Consider the following 21,571-nt stretch of genomic DNA (forward strand, 5'->3'; position numbering starts at 1 on the left):
TTATCAATGCTTTGTGCTGATAAGTTGTGCAGTTTTAGCCTGTTAAATTCTGCAGTACCACTGAACACATCTGGAAATTACTAACCATGGCTCCTGCTAACCTGTTCCCATGCTTTCTGGAGCGAGGTATGTCGAACAAATAGAAATTCTACATGTATGTATTTTCTCAGCAGCTTGATCAGGAGACTCAAGCATGGTGACAGTTTTCCCTTGTGTCAGACATCTGGCTGACCAAAAAAGTAATCTTTCCCAGCACTGTGTCCTTGATTGATTGGCAATATAATGCAGGCCTTTGAGGGCAGTTATCCCTAATGGGCCTTCTTACTTCTGCCTACCCTCGTAACATGCCCTAGGCTTGTGGTGCTTGGACCCCTGCTGACTTACTTCCCCTTTTCTCTCTATTCTTTTTGCTGAATATTATTCAGAAGTTTTTGTGTTTTTACATGTGTCTGTTTGTTCAATAATTTTTATTTGCTTGTTATGCCCTGATAGACCTCTTTGCTACCCCAAAATATTTTCGGTTGCTTTAAAGTAAATCAAAGCACCATCAATGGACCTAACTAACAGAACGCATTGCCATGTCATTTCCTACACTGACCATCAATTTGATCTCAAACTGCTGCACAATAACACGATTACTGTCCTTTGTTAGTAATGGTTCATCGTACATCAGCATTAATCAAGAAGAAATTACTGAAGGCGCTAGCAGAGAAGAAAATGAAATTGTTTTGGTACTGGGAGAAGGGATCAGCCCAATAAATTAAACTTACCCGACATAAATCCAAAGCAGGTTTTCAGTCACATGAACATTTGGACGGAAAGATGTGTGCTCAATTTTGTGATTTTGTTTTTCTTGCTTGTTAATGTTAAAAATGAAATACCTCTTATGGTACATTTATCCTGCAACTTTAGTATTACTGAGAAATGGTATCTGCTTCCCAACAATGCTAAGATTGCAGTATAACTCCAGAGTAGGGTCCCAACCTGAATCCAGGTGGAAGCAATGTGAGATCCCCTGAAGAGGGTAGTATGAAGTATATCTCTAGTTTGCTGTCATACCTGGTTAAAAAAAAGTTCCCTGGGAGTCCCTTAGACCCCTCTTGGCATTGATTTAAATGTTTAGAGAGTGCAGCTACTCTTGTCCAAGTGCTTAAAGTTTCATGGCTAGGAGGGGAGTTGCACATATGCTTGTAAGTGTGTATGTGCACAGTTCTCTCCTGGGCGGGAGAATTTCAATCAGAGCCGGACAATATGAATGAGCTATTGGCTGACTGGAACTGATACTGCAGCTACCAATTGGAATCAGTAGCTGCACTGTAAATGCACCCTTTATCCTTCTTTGTTCCGAGTCCTGTCACTGAGCGTAGTTTTCTACCTGGTTATCCATTTGTTCTGCCAAACAACACACTGAACAAACTATTTAACTTGCATTATGTTTCTACTAAACTGATAAATCTGGGAAGTTGCCTATTGTGGTAATGTAACAGTTCAGTTGTTCCCTTTGTGCTGAAATAGCCCTAGGTTTGAGACCTAAATCTGCTAGCCATCAGAGTTTCATCAGTTTTTAACTAATCAAAGAAAATGAGACAGTGTACCTCGATGGAAGAAGGCAAGGTCTTCACTTTCTGTGTGCTAAACCACTCAGCAGAATAGAACATTCAGAGTAAGTTCTGACAAGGGGTATATACCTGAAATGTTAAGCTGCCTTTTCTCTTTACAGACACTAATGGACTAGTCATGTATTTACAATATTTTCTGTTTTTATTTCAGATTTCCATTTGTAGATTTGTAGATGCTTGTGTAGCCCATCCGACTGACGGAACAAAGGATGCATGGAGGCATATTTTGAAAGAGGGGCATCAATAGGAATATCAAATGTTTTAAAAATATATTTGCAAACACAGATATGCATATTGTATGACAAGCAGCCTTACAACAGTCGGAACAAAGTTACTGAGAGGATAAAGGTTGATAAGATGGATTTAGTTTTAACTAAAACAAGAACGTATGGAAAGTAGCAATGCCCTCTATTTTGCTTCCTTTGTTAACTTTGGCAAAGAGGCATTGTGAGTAAAGAGTGGGCGTTATGTTGGACTGCTTGTCCATGTTCAGCACTAGTCTGGGGCCAAGAATTTGCAGCCCTTCTGGTGAAATCCAGCTGCAATTTAAGTTAGGACTCAGATGCTGTGACCCAGCCTTGCCCCAGCATTTCTCTCTGGCCTTTTGGGGACAGAGCAACCACCCACCCCAAAATGGCCAGAAATGAAATGAAATGAAATGAAAAGTAATAATTGAAAATTATTAAAATAGTACACCATCAATCTAGCCAAATGTGAGTGAGTAGAACTTAATAACAGACAAAATAGTGATAAACATGAGTGCAACATAATTGTCCCTGTATAACACAGAGTTTATTTTTAAATATTTAAGTGCAAGGGTAAATTTTGCCAGTGGTACAGAGCCGGAAAATGTACCTTGTAATCTGATTTGGGTTTGCATTAGATTACCAATTGACTTTGAAAAGATCAATGTAAGTCATTTTTAAAATATATTTAATGACCATTAACATGAAAGCCATTAGTGCTGGGGAATGGAATACCTTTTGCACCCCGTATTAGTACCAATCTTGTAAAGAATACCATGGGTTACATGTAGGTTGTCCACTGCTTCAATAACAAGCCTTTTCCCCAAACTCAGAAAGACACCCTTAGTGTTTCCTCTGAGAGAGATATCCAAATAAATAGCAATGCTTCTTTTGTTCTTGGGATGTGGGCAATACTGACAAGGCTGTATTTATTGCAAATCTCTAGTTGCCCTGAGAAAGTCATGGTAGGCCTTTTCCTTGAACCAGTGAAATCCTTGTGGTGATGGTACTTCCACAATAGTGTTAGGTAGGAAACTCCAGAATATTGATCCAGTGTCTATGAGGAATGGTGAAATGTGTCCAAGTCAGGATTGTGTGTGATTTGGAAGGGAACTTGGAGATGATGGTGTTTCCATGACATTGCTGCTCTTGCCCTTCACAGTGATAAATGCCTCAAAAGAGGGAAATGCTGTTGAAGTAACACTGCTGAGTTGCTGTAGTGCATCCTGTAACTTGTACGAACTGGAGCCACAGTGCACAGGTCCTGGAGGGGGTGGATATTGAGTCTAGTGGCAGGGACACCAATCAACCAAACTGCTCTGTCCTGGATGGTGTCAAGCTTCTTGAGTGTTATTGTAACTGCAACTGTCAGGGGAGCAATAAGTAATTTATCACGCTCCTGACTTGAGGCTTGTAGATGGTGATGAGGCTCTGAGGGGTTAGGAAGTGAGACACTGGTTGCAGAGTATCCAGCCTCTGCTCTACTCTTATAGTCATGATGTGATATGGCTGGGCTGGTCATTACCTGGCACTATGTGGCACAAATGTTACCTGCCACTTATCAGCCCAAGCCCAGATGTTATCCAGAGGTTGCTATAGATTAACATAGGTTGCATCATTATCGTAAGAGTTGTGAATGGAGCTGAACATTGTGGAATCCTCAGCAAACAGCTCCATTACTGACCTTATAATGGAGGGGAGGTCATTGTTGTAGCAGCCTGAGGATAGTGGGCCAAGGGAGCTTCCCCAAGGAACACCTGCAGTACCAAATTATGAGTAAATTTGTTTTATAATTTTGCATCTGTTACTGCTTAAATTGCCCTAGGTTCTTTTTAAGTAGGATCTTACAAGAAGGTCAGAGAAGAGACTTTCATCCCATCAGTTGGATTGCATTCAAACCCTGATCCTAGAGGTGAAAGAACAATGTGCTGACCCAATTCAGCAACAGTTCCTTTGGCTATATTAATTTAGATAAATATCTTTAGATTGAAGAGCAAGAAAGGAATATATTAAAAAAGCAGATAGTAGATCAGTTTCACAGTGTCCATATTGGTTAGATTAGGAATCATGCCGCCATCAGATTCTCAGGATAATCTGAAATCACCAAATTTTGCTAATTCCACTTTATAAAACTTTGCACAGTGAGTCCTGATGAGCATGTCATTTGACAAGGCATTTTACATTTGAATTATGACTCATAAAAGCTACAGATAAAAATAACTACTTTGTACCAGAACCCATTTGGTCAATCAGCAACTTAACCCAATCCCAACCAATCATGAACATTTAACCAAAATAAGTCTGAAAAGTGAAGAAACATTTCAGGTGTGTGGCTGCCTCTAGCTACCAGAGGGTTGTGAATCTTTGGAATTCTCTACCCCAGAGGACTGCGGATGCTCTGTCGTTGAGTATATTCAAGACTGAGATCGATGGATATTTGGACACTAAGGGAATCAAGGGATATGGGGATAGGGCGGGAAAGTGGAGTTGAGGTAGAAGATCAGCCATGATCTTATTGAATGGCGAAGCAGGTGCGAGGGGCCATATGGCCTACTCCTGCTCCTATTTCTTATGTTCTTATATTCTTATGTTACCAGTTGGCAGTTCATTTTTAAAAATTCATTGTGCTGAACATTTAATAATATATTTTTTTAAGGAATTAAAGAGCATGTTTTGGTTGGATTGGAATTTTGTATGGGAGCTTGGATCTGGAATTTAATCAATGGCAGTAAATCAGATTAATGTGGTTTTTGTGGCATGTACAGAGTGTACAGAAAATCATTGTTACCTTAAAGACACAGAATAACTTCATAGCATTAACTGCTGAGTTTGGTTATTTTGATAGAAGCACACATTAAATAAAAGCTAACCTACTTGTTCATTTGTTAGGTGTTAGATTCAGATAATTAATTGCAGCACATAATGATGAATTGGAGGACATAACGATGCACAATACTCCATTTAGGAACACGTTTACTTCATGTGAAAATTATTTTCCCATTTACAACCAAGGAACAAATGCCCAGTTTTGAATCAGAAAGTCTGGTTTTGGGGTGGCTGCCTGGTAATTTTAATGACTGAAAACCGCATAGCAGAAGTCTGTTTTTTCAACAACTGCATTCAAAAAATGCCATTTACATGAATTTTTTTCTATTAAATTTAACATTGGTATAGAATTCAAATTGGTATTTCATTTTAAGAGCACATTATTATGAATGTAGTCAAGGGAGAACGTTCCATTGTATTACAATGGCTGCCATGCCCTTGTACAGAGCTATAAATATGTAGAACACAATCCAACAATATAGGTGCATTCTGCATTTTATTATGCTCTGCTCACAATACAGGAATCCTGATAACGCTATACAAGCCTTTTGCTTGCGCCACACATGTGCAATGTTTTTAAAATGCGGCACCCTCCATGCCTAAGCCCCACCTGGCTTCGGACTGGGCAAAAAGTGAGGGCTCTAAGCAATTAGATGTTCACTGTTCTGATTGCCTATCATACTGGCCTTAACAATGGCAGCAATGACCTACCACCAATGGGTCAGACAGTAACATGGAGAGGCTTTGTGTATTTAACAACTGTTCCCATTTTGGAACTGGCAGCAGAATATCTATTGTTTTAAACTATCTCATTTACTCCCAAAGCAATTTTTTTCAAGCTAGAGACAGGGAAATACTTTGAACAGAAATTACTCCTTCTCAAACATTAAATATTGGTCTAAAATTTGCTGTCAAAATAACGGTAGGGCAAATGGTGCTTGCTGTTATTTATGCACAAATGTCGTAGCAACTTTAGGCAAGGGCAGACGTGCGATTAAATGCGGAGGTTGAAGAGTTGCTGTCGGAGATGCACTGCTCCGTTGTTAACTTGGCGAAAAATGGGACCTCGCTGCCTGCCTCACCATTGAAATGCATTGAACGTGTGAAGTTCCTGTATTTGCGCAGTAGAAATGAACTACACTCACCACAGAAAATTAAGTCGTAATTTTAAGTCTAAGTACCCTTTTAACGATGTCATGAGTGTTAATTACTACCAGTCATTCTCCTTGGTGCTGAAAATTAACTATTACAAGTATGGAGTCTCATTCCTTCAGGTTTTAACTGTTGGAGATTTTTTTAAAAATAAAAGTTAATTTTTTTAGAAAACTTTTTCATTCTCTCTTTCTTTCCCTCTCTTTATTTTTCTTTCCCTTTATTTTTCTTTCTGTACCTGATTTGACATTGAATTCACCATTCTAACTTACACTTCCTTCTCAGTCCTTGCACTATTATCTTCACAATCCTTCAGGCTGATTAGTTAAGGAGATACACAGTTGCTTGCCCTGTTTACTCAGATCCCAGATGCCCTGTTTCCATCTCGCACTTCCAGCAGTTTGAGGCGCAAAATATCATGGAGATGAAATGGGCAAGGGCAAGTCTAACTAACGGCCGGTGCTGTTCGTTGACTGGCTACAGCAAATTCTGAGCCATTAACATCTCTATGTCAAGCCCCAGAGGAATATTTTTAAAAACTAACTTTTTGGGTGCAGAATTACAGTTTGGAAAAATTGACACAAGCTAATAAAGGTGAGTAACTACTAAGGGGAAATCAGGTCTAATATCTCTCAGGTGATGGGGAATTCCAGCTGATTTTCTGCTTATGTTAAAGATCAGTTGTAACTGGTGTGTCTGCACTGCTTGCGGTCACAGTAATTCCACATCTGAAAGAATTATCTAATTTGCTCTCATGAGTGAGATCTCCTCTGTATACTATCATATTTAGAATTAATTATTAGTGACTCTCCTATGGCATTGTTCATGATGAATCCGAGGCTATGTTGTTTTATGGAAGAACTGATTTATTGTATGATGTTCAAGATCAGTATTACCTAAAATAATGGCAATGATGTGTATTCTTATAAATTTGAATCTGTGCAAAGGTTAGAACACCCATCTTGTGATTTTGAATTTATAGCATATCTGTTTATTTCTTCAAACCAAAATTAGACATTGCTAAGGAATTCTAAGTTTTAAAAAGTAAGTTTTGTTTAGTTAATTTTGTGTATGGCTTGAATAAACACCAATATCTGGCACCAGTTATTTGTAAAGAGGGAGAAAAGGGATACACTAAGCAACTTTTTAATTGACGTGACAGTTGAGCACGCTATAGAAAACTGTCCGTTAAAACTTTTATTGCCTTAGGAGTCAATTGAATAACACTGTCCAGCTCAATTCCAAAGTCTCTGTAACTCCCTTTGTGCAGTTGCTTAAAATGTTTTTAAAGTATCTTTTTAACGCATGCCAGCGGGAGGCCCTGACAGGCAATGGCCTGGTAGGCAGATGGGGAATGAATTGACATTCTTCCTTGAATTATAAGTTTGCAACATAACTCAGTTACTATCATAACTCACTAAATTTACAATACAGTACCAGTGGCAGAAGGGGACCTGACTGTGTCACAGTGGCATGACTAAGGTGAGTGCGAGGGAGAAACAGAGTGGTATGATTGGTTAGCTGATGCCCAAGCCAGTACACATGTGTAATGAAACCCAGAGAAACTCATGTATCCATCTATGCTCAGGAACATTGAGCTTGCTTGTGTATAGAGGCCTGGAAAGTATTGGGATCAAAGGCCCAGCTGCAGGATGGGGATGGTTGTGGAATGGAAGATCAGACAACCTCAAGGTTGCTAAGGGAAGGGATATCCGTGTGAAAGGATGTCTGTGTGGCTGAAAGTTGTTAGAAGAATTGAAGGATGGAATGATTACATCTATGGGGATTTTTTTTTTTGAATTGTTACATTTATTTATATGGAGACCGCCTACTTCCACCTCCATAACATCGCCCGTCTCCGTCCCTGCCTCAGCTCATCTGCTGCTGAAACCCTCATCCATGCCTTTGCTACCCCTAGACTTGACTATTCCAATGCTCTTCTGGCTGGCCTTCCATCTTCCACCCTCTATCTTCCATCCTCCATAAACTTGAGCTCATCCGAAACTCTGCTGCCTGTATCCTAACTCGCAACAAGTGCCGTTCACCCGTAACCCCTGTGGTCGCTGACCTACATTGGCTCCCGGTCCAGGAACATCTCGCTTTTAAAATTCTCATCCTTCTTTTCAAATCCCTCCAAGGCCTCGCCCCTCCCTACCTCTGTAACCTCCGCTAGCCCTACAACCTCCGAGATCTCTGCGCTCCTCCAATTCTTGCCTCTTTCACATCCCTGATTTTAATCGCTCCACCATTGGCAGCCTTGCCTTCAGCTGCCTAGGCCCTAAGCTCTACAATTCCCTCCCTAAACCTCTCCGCCTCGCCACCTCTCTCTTCTCCTTTAAGACGCTCCTTAAAACCTACCTCTTTGACCAAGTTTTTGGTCACCTGTCCTAATATCTCCTTATGTAGCTCGGTGTCAAATTTTGTTTAAAAATCGCTCCTGTGAAGCGCCTTGGGACATTTTACTATGTTAAAGACGCTATATAAATGCAAGTTGTTTTGTTTTTGTTATAAATTTGGCCTTTAGGGATTTATAATGGGGTAGATGGGTAAAACAACAAGGCTGCCGAAGGGACTTAGAGTTTTTTTTTCTGGTACCACACTAGTTACTTTGTTCCCAATGAGAATTTTTTGAGAGAAAGAGGCACAAGTATTTTAAGTATTTTTGTTTGATTGGCTCAAATTTCACATTCACTAAAAAAAGCAATCAACCAAATGCAAACTTTTAATTATATAATTTTGTTTTGATCAGCTGAGTATCTACCACACACAGAAGTTTGTCACCATGCTTAATTTTCCAAACCAAACCACTGAGAAACCCATATAAGTAGTTTCCATTTAACTGGTTATGGAGTGTACACTCGCTCACCTATTTAAGGGGCAACAAATATTTCTGAATAACACTTGTTATTGATGTCCACAAAAGTATGTTGTGCATTGCTTCAAAAGGATGCTTTAGAAAACTAACATATCATAGGCATCTAAAAAAAATGTAGACATGAATCTTTTTGAAGTAAATTGGAGGGAGGAATTTCCTTGTGGAGCAGGTTCAGACTTTTTTTTGAACAGTTTTACTTTGGCTTACTTATTGATGGGATCACTGTGGCAGTATTTGTGGCAGCATCTGTTTATACTACAGGTTTCACAATGAAAGTGATGTGGTGGCACAGTGCATTAAAGTTCTAATGTTGTGGTGATACATCAATGCCCAGCCACCTTTCCTGGCCAGTATGGTGCCGTACATTGATACCTCATGCAGTGTTTTCCCATGCTACGAGCATGGAACACAGGTTTTAACCCTCATTTTTCTTGAATTCTCTTTATAGAGAATTCCCAAACAAAGGCCAGGTGCCTTCCCATGGTATGGGAAGGAAGATCAGAGGAATTAGCACCCCAGGTCTCTATAATGTTCCCCTTAACAGCAGCTCAGAGCATCATTGACAAAGACCAGACTGCAGGTAAAGAGCTCTCTCTTTCAACCGAAGGACATGTCTGGGCTGGGGACACCAGGGGCTCGGAGCGAGAGATTTCATGATTGAAAAGCAGCAAGTTTCCAGACAGCGCACGTTGTAGGCCACCAATACAATATCTCACAAAATAGATAGAAAGTCAAACAAAATAAGGGGAATATCATAGGTGTTTGTCAGTCTTCTTTAGCTACATGTGTTTGCCATATTCTACAATGACTTCTAATACCGACAGACAAAATTTATGCAACCCTTCTAGAGGCAAAGTCCCCTACTGTTCCTTCACAGTGAAGTTGGCTTTGATGATTGCTTTATATTGTAGCCTATGAGAAATTAACTGACTTCACATCTTAAAAAAAAGAAATTTCATAAATCATCTCAGTAATCTATGGTAAAATGTTATTACATCAAGGTATCTTTCAATTTCTGTTGTACTATGATGTTTGCAATATTCACCTGCATATCTCAATATAGCACCAAAAGGTTCCACAAATTTTCCTGAACAGAGTATGATCTATAACATTCAATGTGTCTTTTAGTGACAGATGCTGTAAGCCTCTTCCCCACCTCCTCAGCAGCCCCCCCACCACCGCCCCAACACACACGTACCGCATCCAATGAAGACATTATAAGGCTGAGCAGCGCTTAGTCACCTTGGTCAGTATAAATAAGTCCACCACTGTTAAGATTAATGAGAAGGTCTGTTCGCTGCACGCACAGATGACACTGTACTCACAAATCATGCAGATCTGGTTGCGTGTTAATTGTGTCTCCCACATCCTGTGTTCGTTTCTTGGGTTTATAGGTTGGCACGACAGGGGACATTATTGAAAAACAACTTTGCATTTCATAGTTTACATTGCTCACCACAAAATTAACCAGAGTCACAGAACGACACAGCAGTAGGACGAGACAGTCATCTGGATCCATGTCAAATACCCTCCGAGGTCTTCTGACCATTACTTGGGCCCTAATTGTAGATATGTCTCAACCAGCCCAGCTGCTAACTGTTGAACAGTTCATGAGAAGGTTTCAGCATGAGTTCAGCAAGTCTGATCTGTTAGGCATGAGCTCCTCAAGGATCATACACCAATATGGAAATGAATTAATCCTTAAATTGGCTCAATTTAGTTTTGTTCTCTTTTAAAATTAAAAAGATATTTTTTTACGAAGTAGCCCAAGAGAGGAAAAAAAGAACTTGCATTTATTGTGCTTTTCATGACCTCCGGATGTCCGAAAGCACTTTACAGCAATTAAGTACAGTAACTGTTGTATTGTAGAAAATGCAGCAGCCAATTTACAAACAGCAGTGAGATAAATGACCAGGTAACGGGCTCAATTTTAAAATGTCCGTGTGGGTGCGTTGGTGGCGGGGGGGCTCCGAAACTCGCGAAAGTGAGGAGTGGGATCGAACTCTGCTCCAACATGCCGACTTCTCCATCTCACAAAGACGCATCTGTGTGCGCGCGCCGTTCCCAAACCCGGAAGTCACGCCGGCAATTAAAACCAGCGGGATGGTAGTTAAAGAACCAAATGTACCTCATTGAAGTACTTAAGGTAGTTAAACCAATTTTGCACTTACCTGGGCGGCTTTCCCATGACTTCCAATTCACGCCTGGTAACCAGGCATGAAGGGCTGGATCAAGCAAAAATAAAATAAAGAAATTAAATTAAAAAACTTATCACAAGTTTAAAAAAACAAAATAAACCTACCTTTCAAACGATGTCACCTGCACCCCCATCCCGATCTGATGTCCAATGTCTCCTCTCTGATGTCTCAGCCCCCAATGCTTTCTCAGTCCCTGATGTCTCCCCCCCCGATAATGTCCGATTTCCCCCCGAGCTTTGTCCTCCCCCCGCCCCCCGATCTTTGTCTCCCCACCGATTCTCTCTTCCACTGCCCAATGAGGTCTCCCTCTCTCTCCTCCCCACCTCCCCCCCCCCGCCCTCGGTGTTGCAGCTCCTGTCGGCAGCCAGCCTGTCAATCATGCTGGCTGCAAAACAACATTAATCATCATCAATTACCTCGCGATCGCGTCGGAAAAGTTAAGTTTTTTTTTATTCGGGTTTGCGCGCGCGCGCACCTTGACCCCCGCTGCCATCCCGCCACCATTTCAAAATTGAGCCTAATGTGTTTTAATGATGTTAGTTGAGGAATAATATTGGCCAAGACACCAGAGACAACTCTTCTTCAAATAGTGCCATGAGATCTTTTACAGCCACCTGAGAGAGCAGACAGGGCTTCGGTTTAATGGTTCATCCAAAAGACAGCACCTCTAATAGTGCAGCTGTCCCTCAGTATTGCAATGATTATGTGCTCAAGCCTGCGGAGTGGGACTTGAACCCACAACCTTCAGACTCAGAGATGAGAGTGCTACCAACTGAGCCATAAAGGAGCCCAAAGTACAAAAGCTAGCCCAAGTTGGGGGATTTGACATATCACACATAGGGGGTCATTTTAACCTAACCCGCCTGGTGGGAAATGGATGGGATGGGATGGGCTGCCTATTTTACACTTTGATGGTGTTTATTGTTCTTTGCAAACTCAAGTTATCTTAAAGGGGCAATGTCATCTGGTGAAATGGCATGTTATTTTGCCAGGTTGATAAATAAATTTGCACAGTGATCTGATTGGTGTTGCATTGACTGTATCATTTTTCAAGTGCTCACTGAGAAAGAAAAAGAATAATTAAAAGCTTATTCTGGCAGCACAGTGGGTTAGACATTGTCTTTTTACATCTAGTATCTGGGCTTGAATCTAGCCCAGAGGTATGAGATGAAAATTTCCTCAGTCGCAAAAGTCTCAACCCAGCTCCTTGTGAATCCGTGGCCGATATTAAAATTGCAATCTCACTGAGAGAGGTTGCCTTACGGATTGCCGGTGTGAGAAATGGAACATTGCCCTTATTGTAGTAGAAGGTCCTCTTTTGAGATTGGGGCTAAAAAGCATTGTTATTTCGGAGTAAAAGGAGGCTTGCACTGCATTTGGCTGTGATGTACCTGAGTTGAAAATGTTTCATACTGGTGCAGAGACTGCAAAAAGTGTTCAGTTCCCCAAGCTGACATCTTGACATCGATAAACATAAAATATGCAAGTAGTAAAATTTGACAGTATAATTCCTCTCAATAATATATAGGAGAATCTATATCATTCTGTGTAATTGATGGCCCACTAACAAAATTCCATTCTCAGAAATTTCACATTTCAATGCTGCATGTTATTGTGATTTCATTATCAAGCTCCCATTTTTTGGGACAAAAAATGTTAATCCCTGATGAAAAAATTAGCCTAAGCAGAAAAGAAAAAATCTTGCATTTATATAGTGTCATTTAGGTCTTCCTGATGTCTCAATGCCCTTCACTGCCACTGAATTATTTTTAAAGTATAGTCATTGTTGGTTTGTCGGCAAACGCAGCAGCCAGTTTGTGCACAGCACGATCTCATGTCCCATGTCTCTGGCCTTGCTGGGTTCTTCTCAAGCTACAGAGCACCCCCGCACCTTCCCCATTAATATCTGTTGCAGTGTAGCTTGAAGAAAAGCTGTTCCAGGACATAAGACTGCCCAAAAGCACGACAATGTTCCTTTAAGTACCACTCGCTAATTAAAACTGTTTGTTGATTTTCTGTCTGCATTGAGTAATTTAATAAAGTACCTGCAGCTGGAATGTCTTATTATTTACACATTGCGATGTTACTTCACGGAACACTTATTCTGTAACAGTCAGGGGATGTTCTGGACAGTTCTGCCAGTTTCAGACCAAGAGCATAAAAAATGTACTTTAACATTCATATTTAAGCAGAACCATTCCATCCTGTTGTTCTTTCTGAATTGGAAACACCAGATTCCATGTATAAAAACCTGCAAAGCACCTGGAAAGCATGCATGTCATGATCTCAGTCACAGGGCCCCATACTGACAACTTTATGACTTATTGTAAAGATATCAAGTTATGCATTTATAGCCAAGCTGCCGAAGCATTTCACTCTGAAGATGTACAATCAGCCTAGGCCATAGAACTAGGATGCTCGCAAAATACTTTTCAGAAGATAAAGCCCCTTTATCACGATAAAGTATATCAACCGTGGATCAGTGGGTAGCACTCTTACCTGTGAGTCAGAAGGTTGTGGGTTCAAAATCCCACTCCATGAGACTTGAGCACAAAATATCTAGGCTGACACTCGAGTGCAGTACTGAGGGAGTGCTGTACCGTTAGAGGTGCTGACTTTTGGATGAGATGTTAAACTCTCACAGGTGGACGGGAAAGATCCCATGGCACTATTTCGAAGTTAAGGACATTCAGCCACCGACCTTCGGGTAAGCATACTCCAAGGCGGCCTTCGAGACACACGACAACGCAAAATCGTCGAGCAGAAATTGATAGCCAAGTTCCGCACCCATGAGGACGGCCTCAACCGGGATCTTGGGTTCATGTCACACTACACGTAACCCCACCAGCGAACAAATGTTATCTGTTTTTAATATAACGGGTCATTTGCTGTCTTTTCTATGTTTCTGCCTCTCTCTCTCTCTGTTTTTTTTTGGTGGTATGTATATTCGGTGGACTTGTAGGTAACACCTCTCTGTCTGCACACTGTGATTGCCTTGGCAACGGGCAGTTGGAAAGACTATCTATAATCACCAGGTATTGTTCTGTGATTTATAAATGCGAAGGGTTCGAGGATTTCATTTCCACAACATTTACCTGAGGAAGGAGGAAGCCTCCGAAAGCTTGTGAATTTCAAATAAAATTGTTGGACTATAACTTGGTGTTGTAAAATTGTTTACTATTTCGAAGAACAGCAGGGGAGTTATCCCTGGTGTCCTGGCCAATATTTATACCTCAATCAACATCACTAAAAATAGATTATCTAGTCATTATCTCGTTGTTCGCGGGACCTTGCTTTTTGCAAATTGGCTGCTGCGTTTCCTACATTACAACAGTGACTACACTTCAAAACTACTTATTGGCTGTAAAGCACTTTGGGATGTCCTGAGGTTGTGAAAGCCGCTATATAAGTGCAAGTTCTTTTGTCCTTTTGTTCTTTCTTATCTATCTGTAAAGAGAAAAGACAGATTATGACATTTCAGGTGTGTAACCCTGATGGGTGCCAACCTGAAATGTTAATTACTCGTCTTTTCTGTTCATAGATGCTGACTGATCTCCAGTGTATTTCCAGCATTTTCTGTTTTAATGTCAGATATCTAGCAATAGCTCTTTTTCCTTTGTATTTTACTCCTTCATCCTTCCGTGGTTTCCCTCAACAGCCAGACATTGAAGTCAGTCTTGTAATAAGCATGTTTACAAAGGATGAAAAAAAATGTCCTTAAAAAAGAATGTTGCCATTTTGAATTGGAGGAAGGATCTAGAAGAGCTCAGGCTCATTTATGTTGCAATATCATGTGCAAACACTGAAAGTGTTTTCTTTTCATTGAGAATCTCAGGTGAAGGGTGAAGGCCCATAGTGTACAACATCACCATGGTTGAAAGAAAGTAGGAGACAAGATGGGCTACATCAGGAATTAGGTGATGGCATGTTTTGGTTTTAAAAATCTGTAGATTGTAGGATGGAGAGAGGATTGAAGGAGGTAAGGAGTTCCACAGTTTTGAAGTTCTGGGAAAGATTAACATCGGTGAATTGATAAACAGGGTAAATGCTTTCTCAACAATTTAGCGAGAGGAGTGGGATAACAATATTTCTTTAAGTTCTGTCTAAATCATAAGTACCACACAATTGAAAGTAATGTTTTCATCCATAGTACCAGTTACCATTTCTAATGGCAGCCAAAAAGCACACCTTACTCTGACTGATTTATTTCCCACATATTAATACTCCTGTCCTTCAGGGATGTTTCAATGGAGGTATTTTGTAAGCCTCCTTTAACAAGACTAGCTAAACAATGCAAGTCATAATTCTTGCCTTTTGTGCAGGAGGAAATTATGTGGTAGGACACACAATGCCAATCTGCCCCTCATCTAGCTGGCACCAAAAAGTTGATCTCTCCTTCTGGTTGGCATAATTTGCTTCCTACTTCTGCTTGAGTCCGCCTCCATACTGCGTAGTGGCTTGTGTTTTTTTCCCATTCTGTTAAAGCTGCTTTGTTAGTACAAGTCGCTGTTGTAGTAAAGCAGCTGAGAAATATAGTTTCATAAAAGCATCAAATTGTTATCAGCTATTCCTTAATTAATAGTATTTTCGAAGCACTTTTGCTCATACATACAAAAATGAGTTTACTGAGGTGGAGTGTGTGTTAAACTGTACCAGACAGATCAGTGTGTTATCTCTTACTGTGGAGATATATTAACTGGCCTGCGCTGCTGGTGTTATATGGTTCTAGCCAGAAGCTATTTTCTGTTCTGTCTAACTTTGTATTATCATCCCACCTCATTAGTGTCTGGTAATTAGGTCATTTCCTTCTTTTTTCCCCCATGTTGTGACATATTTACAGCTGTTTGATGTGCTAAATCTATCAGCAGAAGCAATCTACATTTTTGCAACACATCCACACATAAACATTTCAGTTCCACAATGTAATTAATTGATTAGCAAAACAGACCAGCTTTAAAGTACAATTTTAGTACTCAATATTTAAATGCAACTTGTCTTTTATTTTATTCACCCAAGCCTAATTCTCATTGATGATTTCTGTAATCATCTTTCTTTTAAAATAAATATTTCTCCCTCTCTGTTTTCTGAATTAGTTCATCCCTGTCTGGGTCCCATCCCAGCAGAATTCCTGATCCAGCAACCCGTCGTGTGATGATGGCCTGGTTCAAGTGATTTGACAGATTTCGGGTGAGAGACAAGAATTCCAGTGATAAGTCCTCTTTTTCAGGCATGTTAGTGTTCAGGCAGCTGAGCTGAGATTGCGAACATGTAATGTAGTGAATCTGAAGTAGGAACACACGGTGGTGATCTGCTCACGCCCTCTTTTTATGTTTTTGGAACTAGCACTCTAATTACTTTGTGGGCCAGAATAGGCTGGCAAAATAACGGCGAGTTTAATGCGCACGGTGTTATTAGTGTATAAATAACCCAGCAATTTTTGGCGAGTAAGAGATACCCCATGAGTTGGGAATCACCACAAGTTGCGGGACGATTTGCGTCACTCTGCCCTTAGCCTTGCGAAACCGAGAGCTCGCTGTCAACCTCCCCGTGAGTTTCAAGAAATTACTGCTTTTGCGTAGTAAATACGAATTAAACTCGCCGCAGAAAGTTAGGGCTGATACTTAACTGTGTCAGGATCCTCTTAATGATGGGATTTATGTTCCTGCAATGCCAATCTCTGGTCCTGAAAGGGAACAATTTAAACGATGGCGTTTCATTCTGGCAGGTAGTAAATTGTCCTTAGAAGTTTTTAAAATTTTAAAATTTAAAATGTAAAATTTTTTTTCTTACTTTTCTTTTCCATCTCTTTTTTTTCTTTTTAACTTTTCTGCTATTAGCAGAAAGCTGACTGTCGCTTTGGTCTTTACTAACTTTAAAAGGTGCTCGACATTTCAATACTGCTCCCTAACGAGATAGCAGCGCAACGCCAGCAGTGAAGCTTTGATCTGCCACCTCCACAGCCACTAAGCAGGTGCTGGTCTCAGTGTAGCTGAACCGTTAGTAATCCTGCCTACTGATTGAATGACAATGCAAAATAAATTACATTATCTCTATTTTACATTCTCCCTCAGTAATTCCTACCTCCTGTGATCTTCAGGCTTCTAAAATCCAAGCTTGAGGTCATTTACAACCCACTTTCTGAGTATTCTCTTTTACTCATTTGAACTTTAGTGTCCTGAACTATGGGTCTTGGTCATTCACCTTGCTTTCATGACTCTTCATGTCATGTGAAATAAGCTATAGTGATGGAGCTTAATAGCAGTTAGATTAGAAAAATTACCAGTGGAACTGGAAGATGCAAATTCCAATGAGTAAATTCAAACAGGAAAGCTGCAAAGATTTGAATGAGTCCTATTTGGATACTAAAATAATTTCAAGGCTTGTCCTTTCTACTTCTGCAGCGAGAGTTCATCACTCTATGTGCCAAAAAACAAATGAGTTTGCATGTGTGATGGGCTAACTCTAGCGATAATGCATATGGTTTCATTGATAGCCTAAACTGGCATTTGAGCTGAATTGCCTTCAGTGGATAAGCCACACCAGTTTCAAGTTGGATACTAAAGGGACACTTCACATTACCACTACTGTAATGTAGGGGAGAGGCAAAATGTACAAAATTTGTTATATCCCCACATAACTTAAGCTCCTGTCAACTGCAGTTGGGCATTGATGGTAGCTGCGGAGTCATGCATGGCTCAGATTGCACTGCCCTCTTAGCAGAAGGAAGGAGTGTGGCAACGGGATGCTGAAGTGAGGAAGAAACTTAAAAAAAAACACATAACAAAATAAATGGTATAATAAGGCATTACTGAGAATTGAGTATTTTGACAAATTGGTCAGCGGGGTTAATGCATTCACATTACCTGAGATACAGTCATCTATACATCTATCATATATTAAAAGTTGTGTGTACGCATGTACTTATTGTAAGAGTCACACTTACTTCCTGTAATGTCTCCCTTTAACTGTCACACTTCTTAGATTGGCTTAAAGTAAAATAGAAGCAAACCAGAACTGAAGAGGTAAGAAACATACAAATGAAAAGTGAGGAAAGTGGCTAGGGAACTATAAATGAGAAACTATTAAGGACATATGGAAACAATCAATCCTGAATGACCAGTCAGGAAAGCCTTCCAATAAAAGAAAGAAACAGGTAGAACAATGGAATCACTCAAAACACTTTTTGAAAAAGTTTACACCCAGCACATTTTTTCTCAGTAATTGAAATTTCTAATGTACAGAACAAAGTTGCAACATCTTTTAAAAATTGAAAATGACATAATTCATATTAACATAATTAATTTTAACTATAAAGTTATTGTTTGTGCTTCGGCTGCTTTGTGTGTTTTGTTTTTAGTTGAAGGCCTTCGCCTCCTCCAAAAGCTTGGGCTTAATATTTTTGCCAAGAGCTATGACTCTGTTAGCTGAAAATGGAACTTGCATACCAGTGCTGCCATATCAACCCCTCCCCAATGTTGTTAGGCCTTCCCTTTTCTTTTCCCACTGCTGACAGATCCTATGAATCCACCAGTGAGCCAATCTCCACGCTCCACAGCCAGTTATGCCAAACACCAGGTTACTCCTCCATAGTTCTGCCAATCCACAGGCTGCCTCATACCCCCCACTACTGAGCATAAATAAACAGTTATAGAATTCATCCCCAAAACAATGATTCAAAATCTCAGAATACCAAGTAATAAAAACAGAATTAGACTAATTTATTCACTATAAATCAGAAGCCCTGCTAATACACTGAGTGTTGCACAGCATAACACCTCTATTGTTATAAAATAGCATGTCCTCTGACTCATGTGAGCAACACCACGGGTGATCTGCAAACAGTCTATTAAAAACAATACAGCTAGTGTCACATTTCCTGCCCATCAAAATTCTCTGCCGCACTTCAAATGTCACAGACAACTTTCTGTATCACACTTTGAGGAAAGGTTTAAAGAGACAAAAGAACTCTCCAGGAACACAAAATAATGGAACCAGGATACCTGCAGTCTCTTAATTGACATCCGCATGAACACACCCAGTGTTTACTTAACAGTTGTTAGAATTTATAGTCTAGTCAAGGGACACATACCTACACTTTACACGGTATAATATTCCTGATCTTATAAACTGGCATAGGTCTGTTAGGCTGAATTACCTGTTCTTGTGCTGTAAAATACTGTGTAATTCTATGTAAAGCAGTGAATTCTCTAACTCACTATGAGCAGTGCCACGGGAGATTTGCTAGTAAATATGAATTTTGATGTGCTGTAACAACACTTCGGCATCAAAAGTATAAAAAAAGAAGAATGCTTTTGTGCTAGTTTCTTCTGGCTTAGAGCTAAAAATTTACAAGCACCTCCCAATTTATAGGGTTCCCTAACCAACAGCAATTAGGATGTCTGAATTATATTATTAGAGTTTGTGTACTTGTTAGGCATAATAAGACAGTGCCTTACATGTGTAATGCTCCTGTTTTAAATAAAGCAGCATATCATCCAACTTATTGTGAGCAATATTTGGGAGACTAGCTAGCTATGTAGAATTTGTTTCACACTTTTGTTAAGGGTACTGAATGCTAAATCTACATTTAGGATTAAAATGCTTACTCCATTGTGTGGCTTAGAACTGTTTTTGTTTGTGTTGTTAGTTCTTAACAAACAAAAAAACAAAATTTATATAGCATCTTTCACATCCTCAAGATGTCCCAGAGTCCTTCATAGCCAATTATTTATTTTTGAAGTGTGTTCACAAATAGCAATGAGATAAATGACCAGTTAATATGTTTAGTCATGTTGGTTGAGGGATAAATGTTGGCCAGGACACCAGTAAAACTCCTCTGCTCTTCTTCAAATAATGCCATGAGATGTTTTACTTCACCCTGAGCAGACAGATAGAACCTCAGTTTAACATCTCATCTGGAAGACTGCATCTCTGACAATATAGTACTCCCTCAGTACTGCACTTACGTGTCAGCCTAGATTATGTGCTCAAGTCCTGCTATGGGGCTTGAACCCATAATCTTTTGCCTCAGAGGTAAAAGTGTTACAACTGAGTCAAGCTGCCACTTTTCCTTTTATGTTATGCATAACATCATATGGTATTTGCTAATAAAATTCATAAAAACTATGAGCAATATCTTTAGCAAAAGGAGGTTAAAATATAGCTTCACAATATCTGGCATTTAATGCTATAATTTTTGCATAATTATAGTCAGCCAGTAAAAGTGTTAACTGCAGCATATCTTTTGTATTCAATTGTTTTTGCAAGGTTACAGCATGGAAGGAGGCCATTCGGACCATCAAGTCCGCGCCAGCGCTATGCATGAGCAATCCAGCTAGTCCCACTGCCCCGCCCTATCCCCGTAGCCCTGCACATTTTTTAGTTTCAAGAATTATCCAGTTCCCTTTTGAAAGCCGTGATTGAATCTGCCTCCACCACCCCCTCGGTGACTTATCTGTTTTAAGTACAGCTAGCCTTTCTGCATTAACAATTAATAAAAGTATTGTATTGCATCATGTTGTAAGCCATTTATTACTGTTTGTTTTGGCTTATAGAGACCACTGAAGAGGAAATATTAATCACAGAGTTGTTAAAAGATATGGCAGACTCTGACACAACTATCTTTATTTCTGCAGTTGTTTATTAAACTGCAAAGACACTGTCAAAATATTGTGTATCATGCACCATAAGCAGGACTGTTTAACCACAGACAGTGAAACCCATGGCCAAAATATACTTTTTTTGCCCTCGTATCTCCCTCGAGAATCCGGCAAAAGAGGTCCAATTTTGACCCATTTGTTTAATCTGAGATTTTTTTTTAGGTAGCTTAAATTCCTAATGTCATCTTCTAAATAAATGGAGAAAAAAAGTCTGTAACTTAGTACGTTGCTGAAAGCTGAATACAGCAGCTGAGTGTAACTCAAACAGTCTACAGCAAGTTATAAAGTTCAGCACAGGGTAAGGATCTGAAATTCAGAATTCCATGACTATGGTCATGACAATATGGATGTGCTTATTTGAGGAAGATGGCATAAGCCATTATCTGCGCCGCTTCTGAGGTCCCTAATTAACCATTTCTCACTGCAGCGAATTCAAATCACTTTTCCAGGAAATTTTGGAGTAAGTTCGGGGCATGAAACAGCGTAATTTAGGGCCCAAGTCACAGCACTGTTCCAGGAAATTCTGGGACATCGTCTCTGTGTTTCCTGTAAGCCTTTGCCTATTAAGCGTATATCATTTTTCTGGAAACCTGTTCTGTTACATTCTTCATAAGATTAATCTTAATTTACAGTTAATATATTCGTTATGCAGCAGCAGGTCACCTTTCCCCAGTTTCACCTTTGTAATCGCCATTCTATTAATTATTCATCAAAAGGGCTCAGTTTAACACCTCATTATTCATTATCTGACATCTATCCAGGGTAAGTGTCATGCTCGGATGTGATGGTTATAATTCAGAACCATTAGCTTCTCTCAGTGCTATGGAATCCTCCCTGGGGCTCCCTCCAGGAACCAGCCTTAAGGAATCTTGGTGTTAAGAGCTGGTGACACCAGCATGGCACTAGCACAATACAGAAGCAGTTATTATGAGGAATAACCCACAACATTGGCAGCAACAGGTGAATAAATGCACATGTGCAGGATTGTTTGTGCACT

The 21,571-nt window shown here is 40.0% G+C and overlaps 1 protein-coding gene across 3 annotated transcripts in view; it reads right to left on the reverse strand.

The window, feature by feature from the left end:
• Positions 1 to 21,571, reverse strand: part of fgf22 (fibroblast growth factor 22) — a 165,704-nt gene that overhangs the window by 45,030 nt on the left and 99,103 nt on the right. For 2 of the 3 annotated variants that reach the window (XM_067968358.1, XM_067968357.1), the window contains exon 3: positions 10,889 to 10,942. The exons of the other annotated variant lie outside the window; for it this stretch is intronic. In XM_067968358.1, coding sequence (XP_067824459.1) covers positions 10,889 to 10,942 — 54 coding nt within the window. The remainder of the gene's footprint in view (positions 1 to 10,888; positions 10,943 to 21,571) is intronic. 3 annotated transcript variants of the gene reach the window in all.

The sequence above is a fragment of the Heptranchias perlo genome, chromosome 29 (assembly GCF_035084215.1).
Source record: "Heptranchias perlo isolate sHepPer1 chromosome 29, sHepPer1.hap1, whole genome shotgun sequence".
Taxonomy (NCBI): domain Eukaryota; kingdom Metazoa; phylum Chordata; class Chondrichthyes; order Hexanchiformes; family Hexanchidae; genus Heptranchias; species Heptranchias perlo.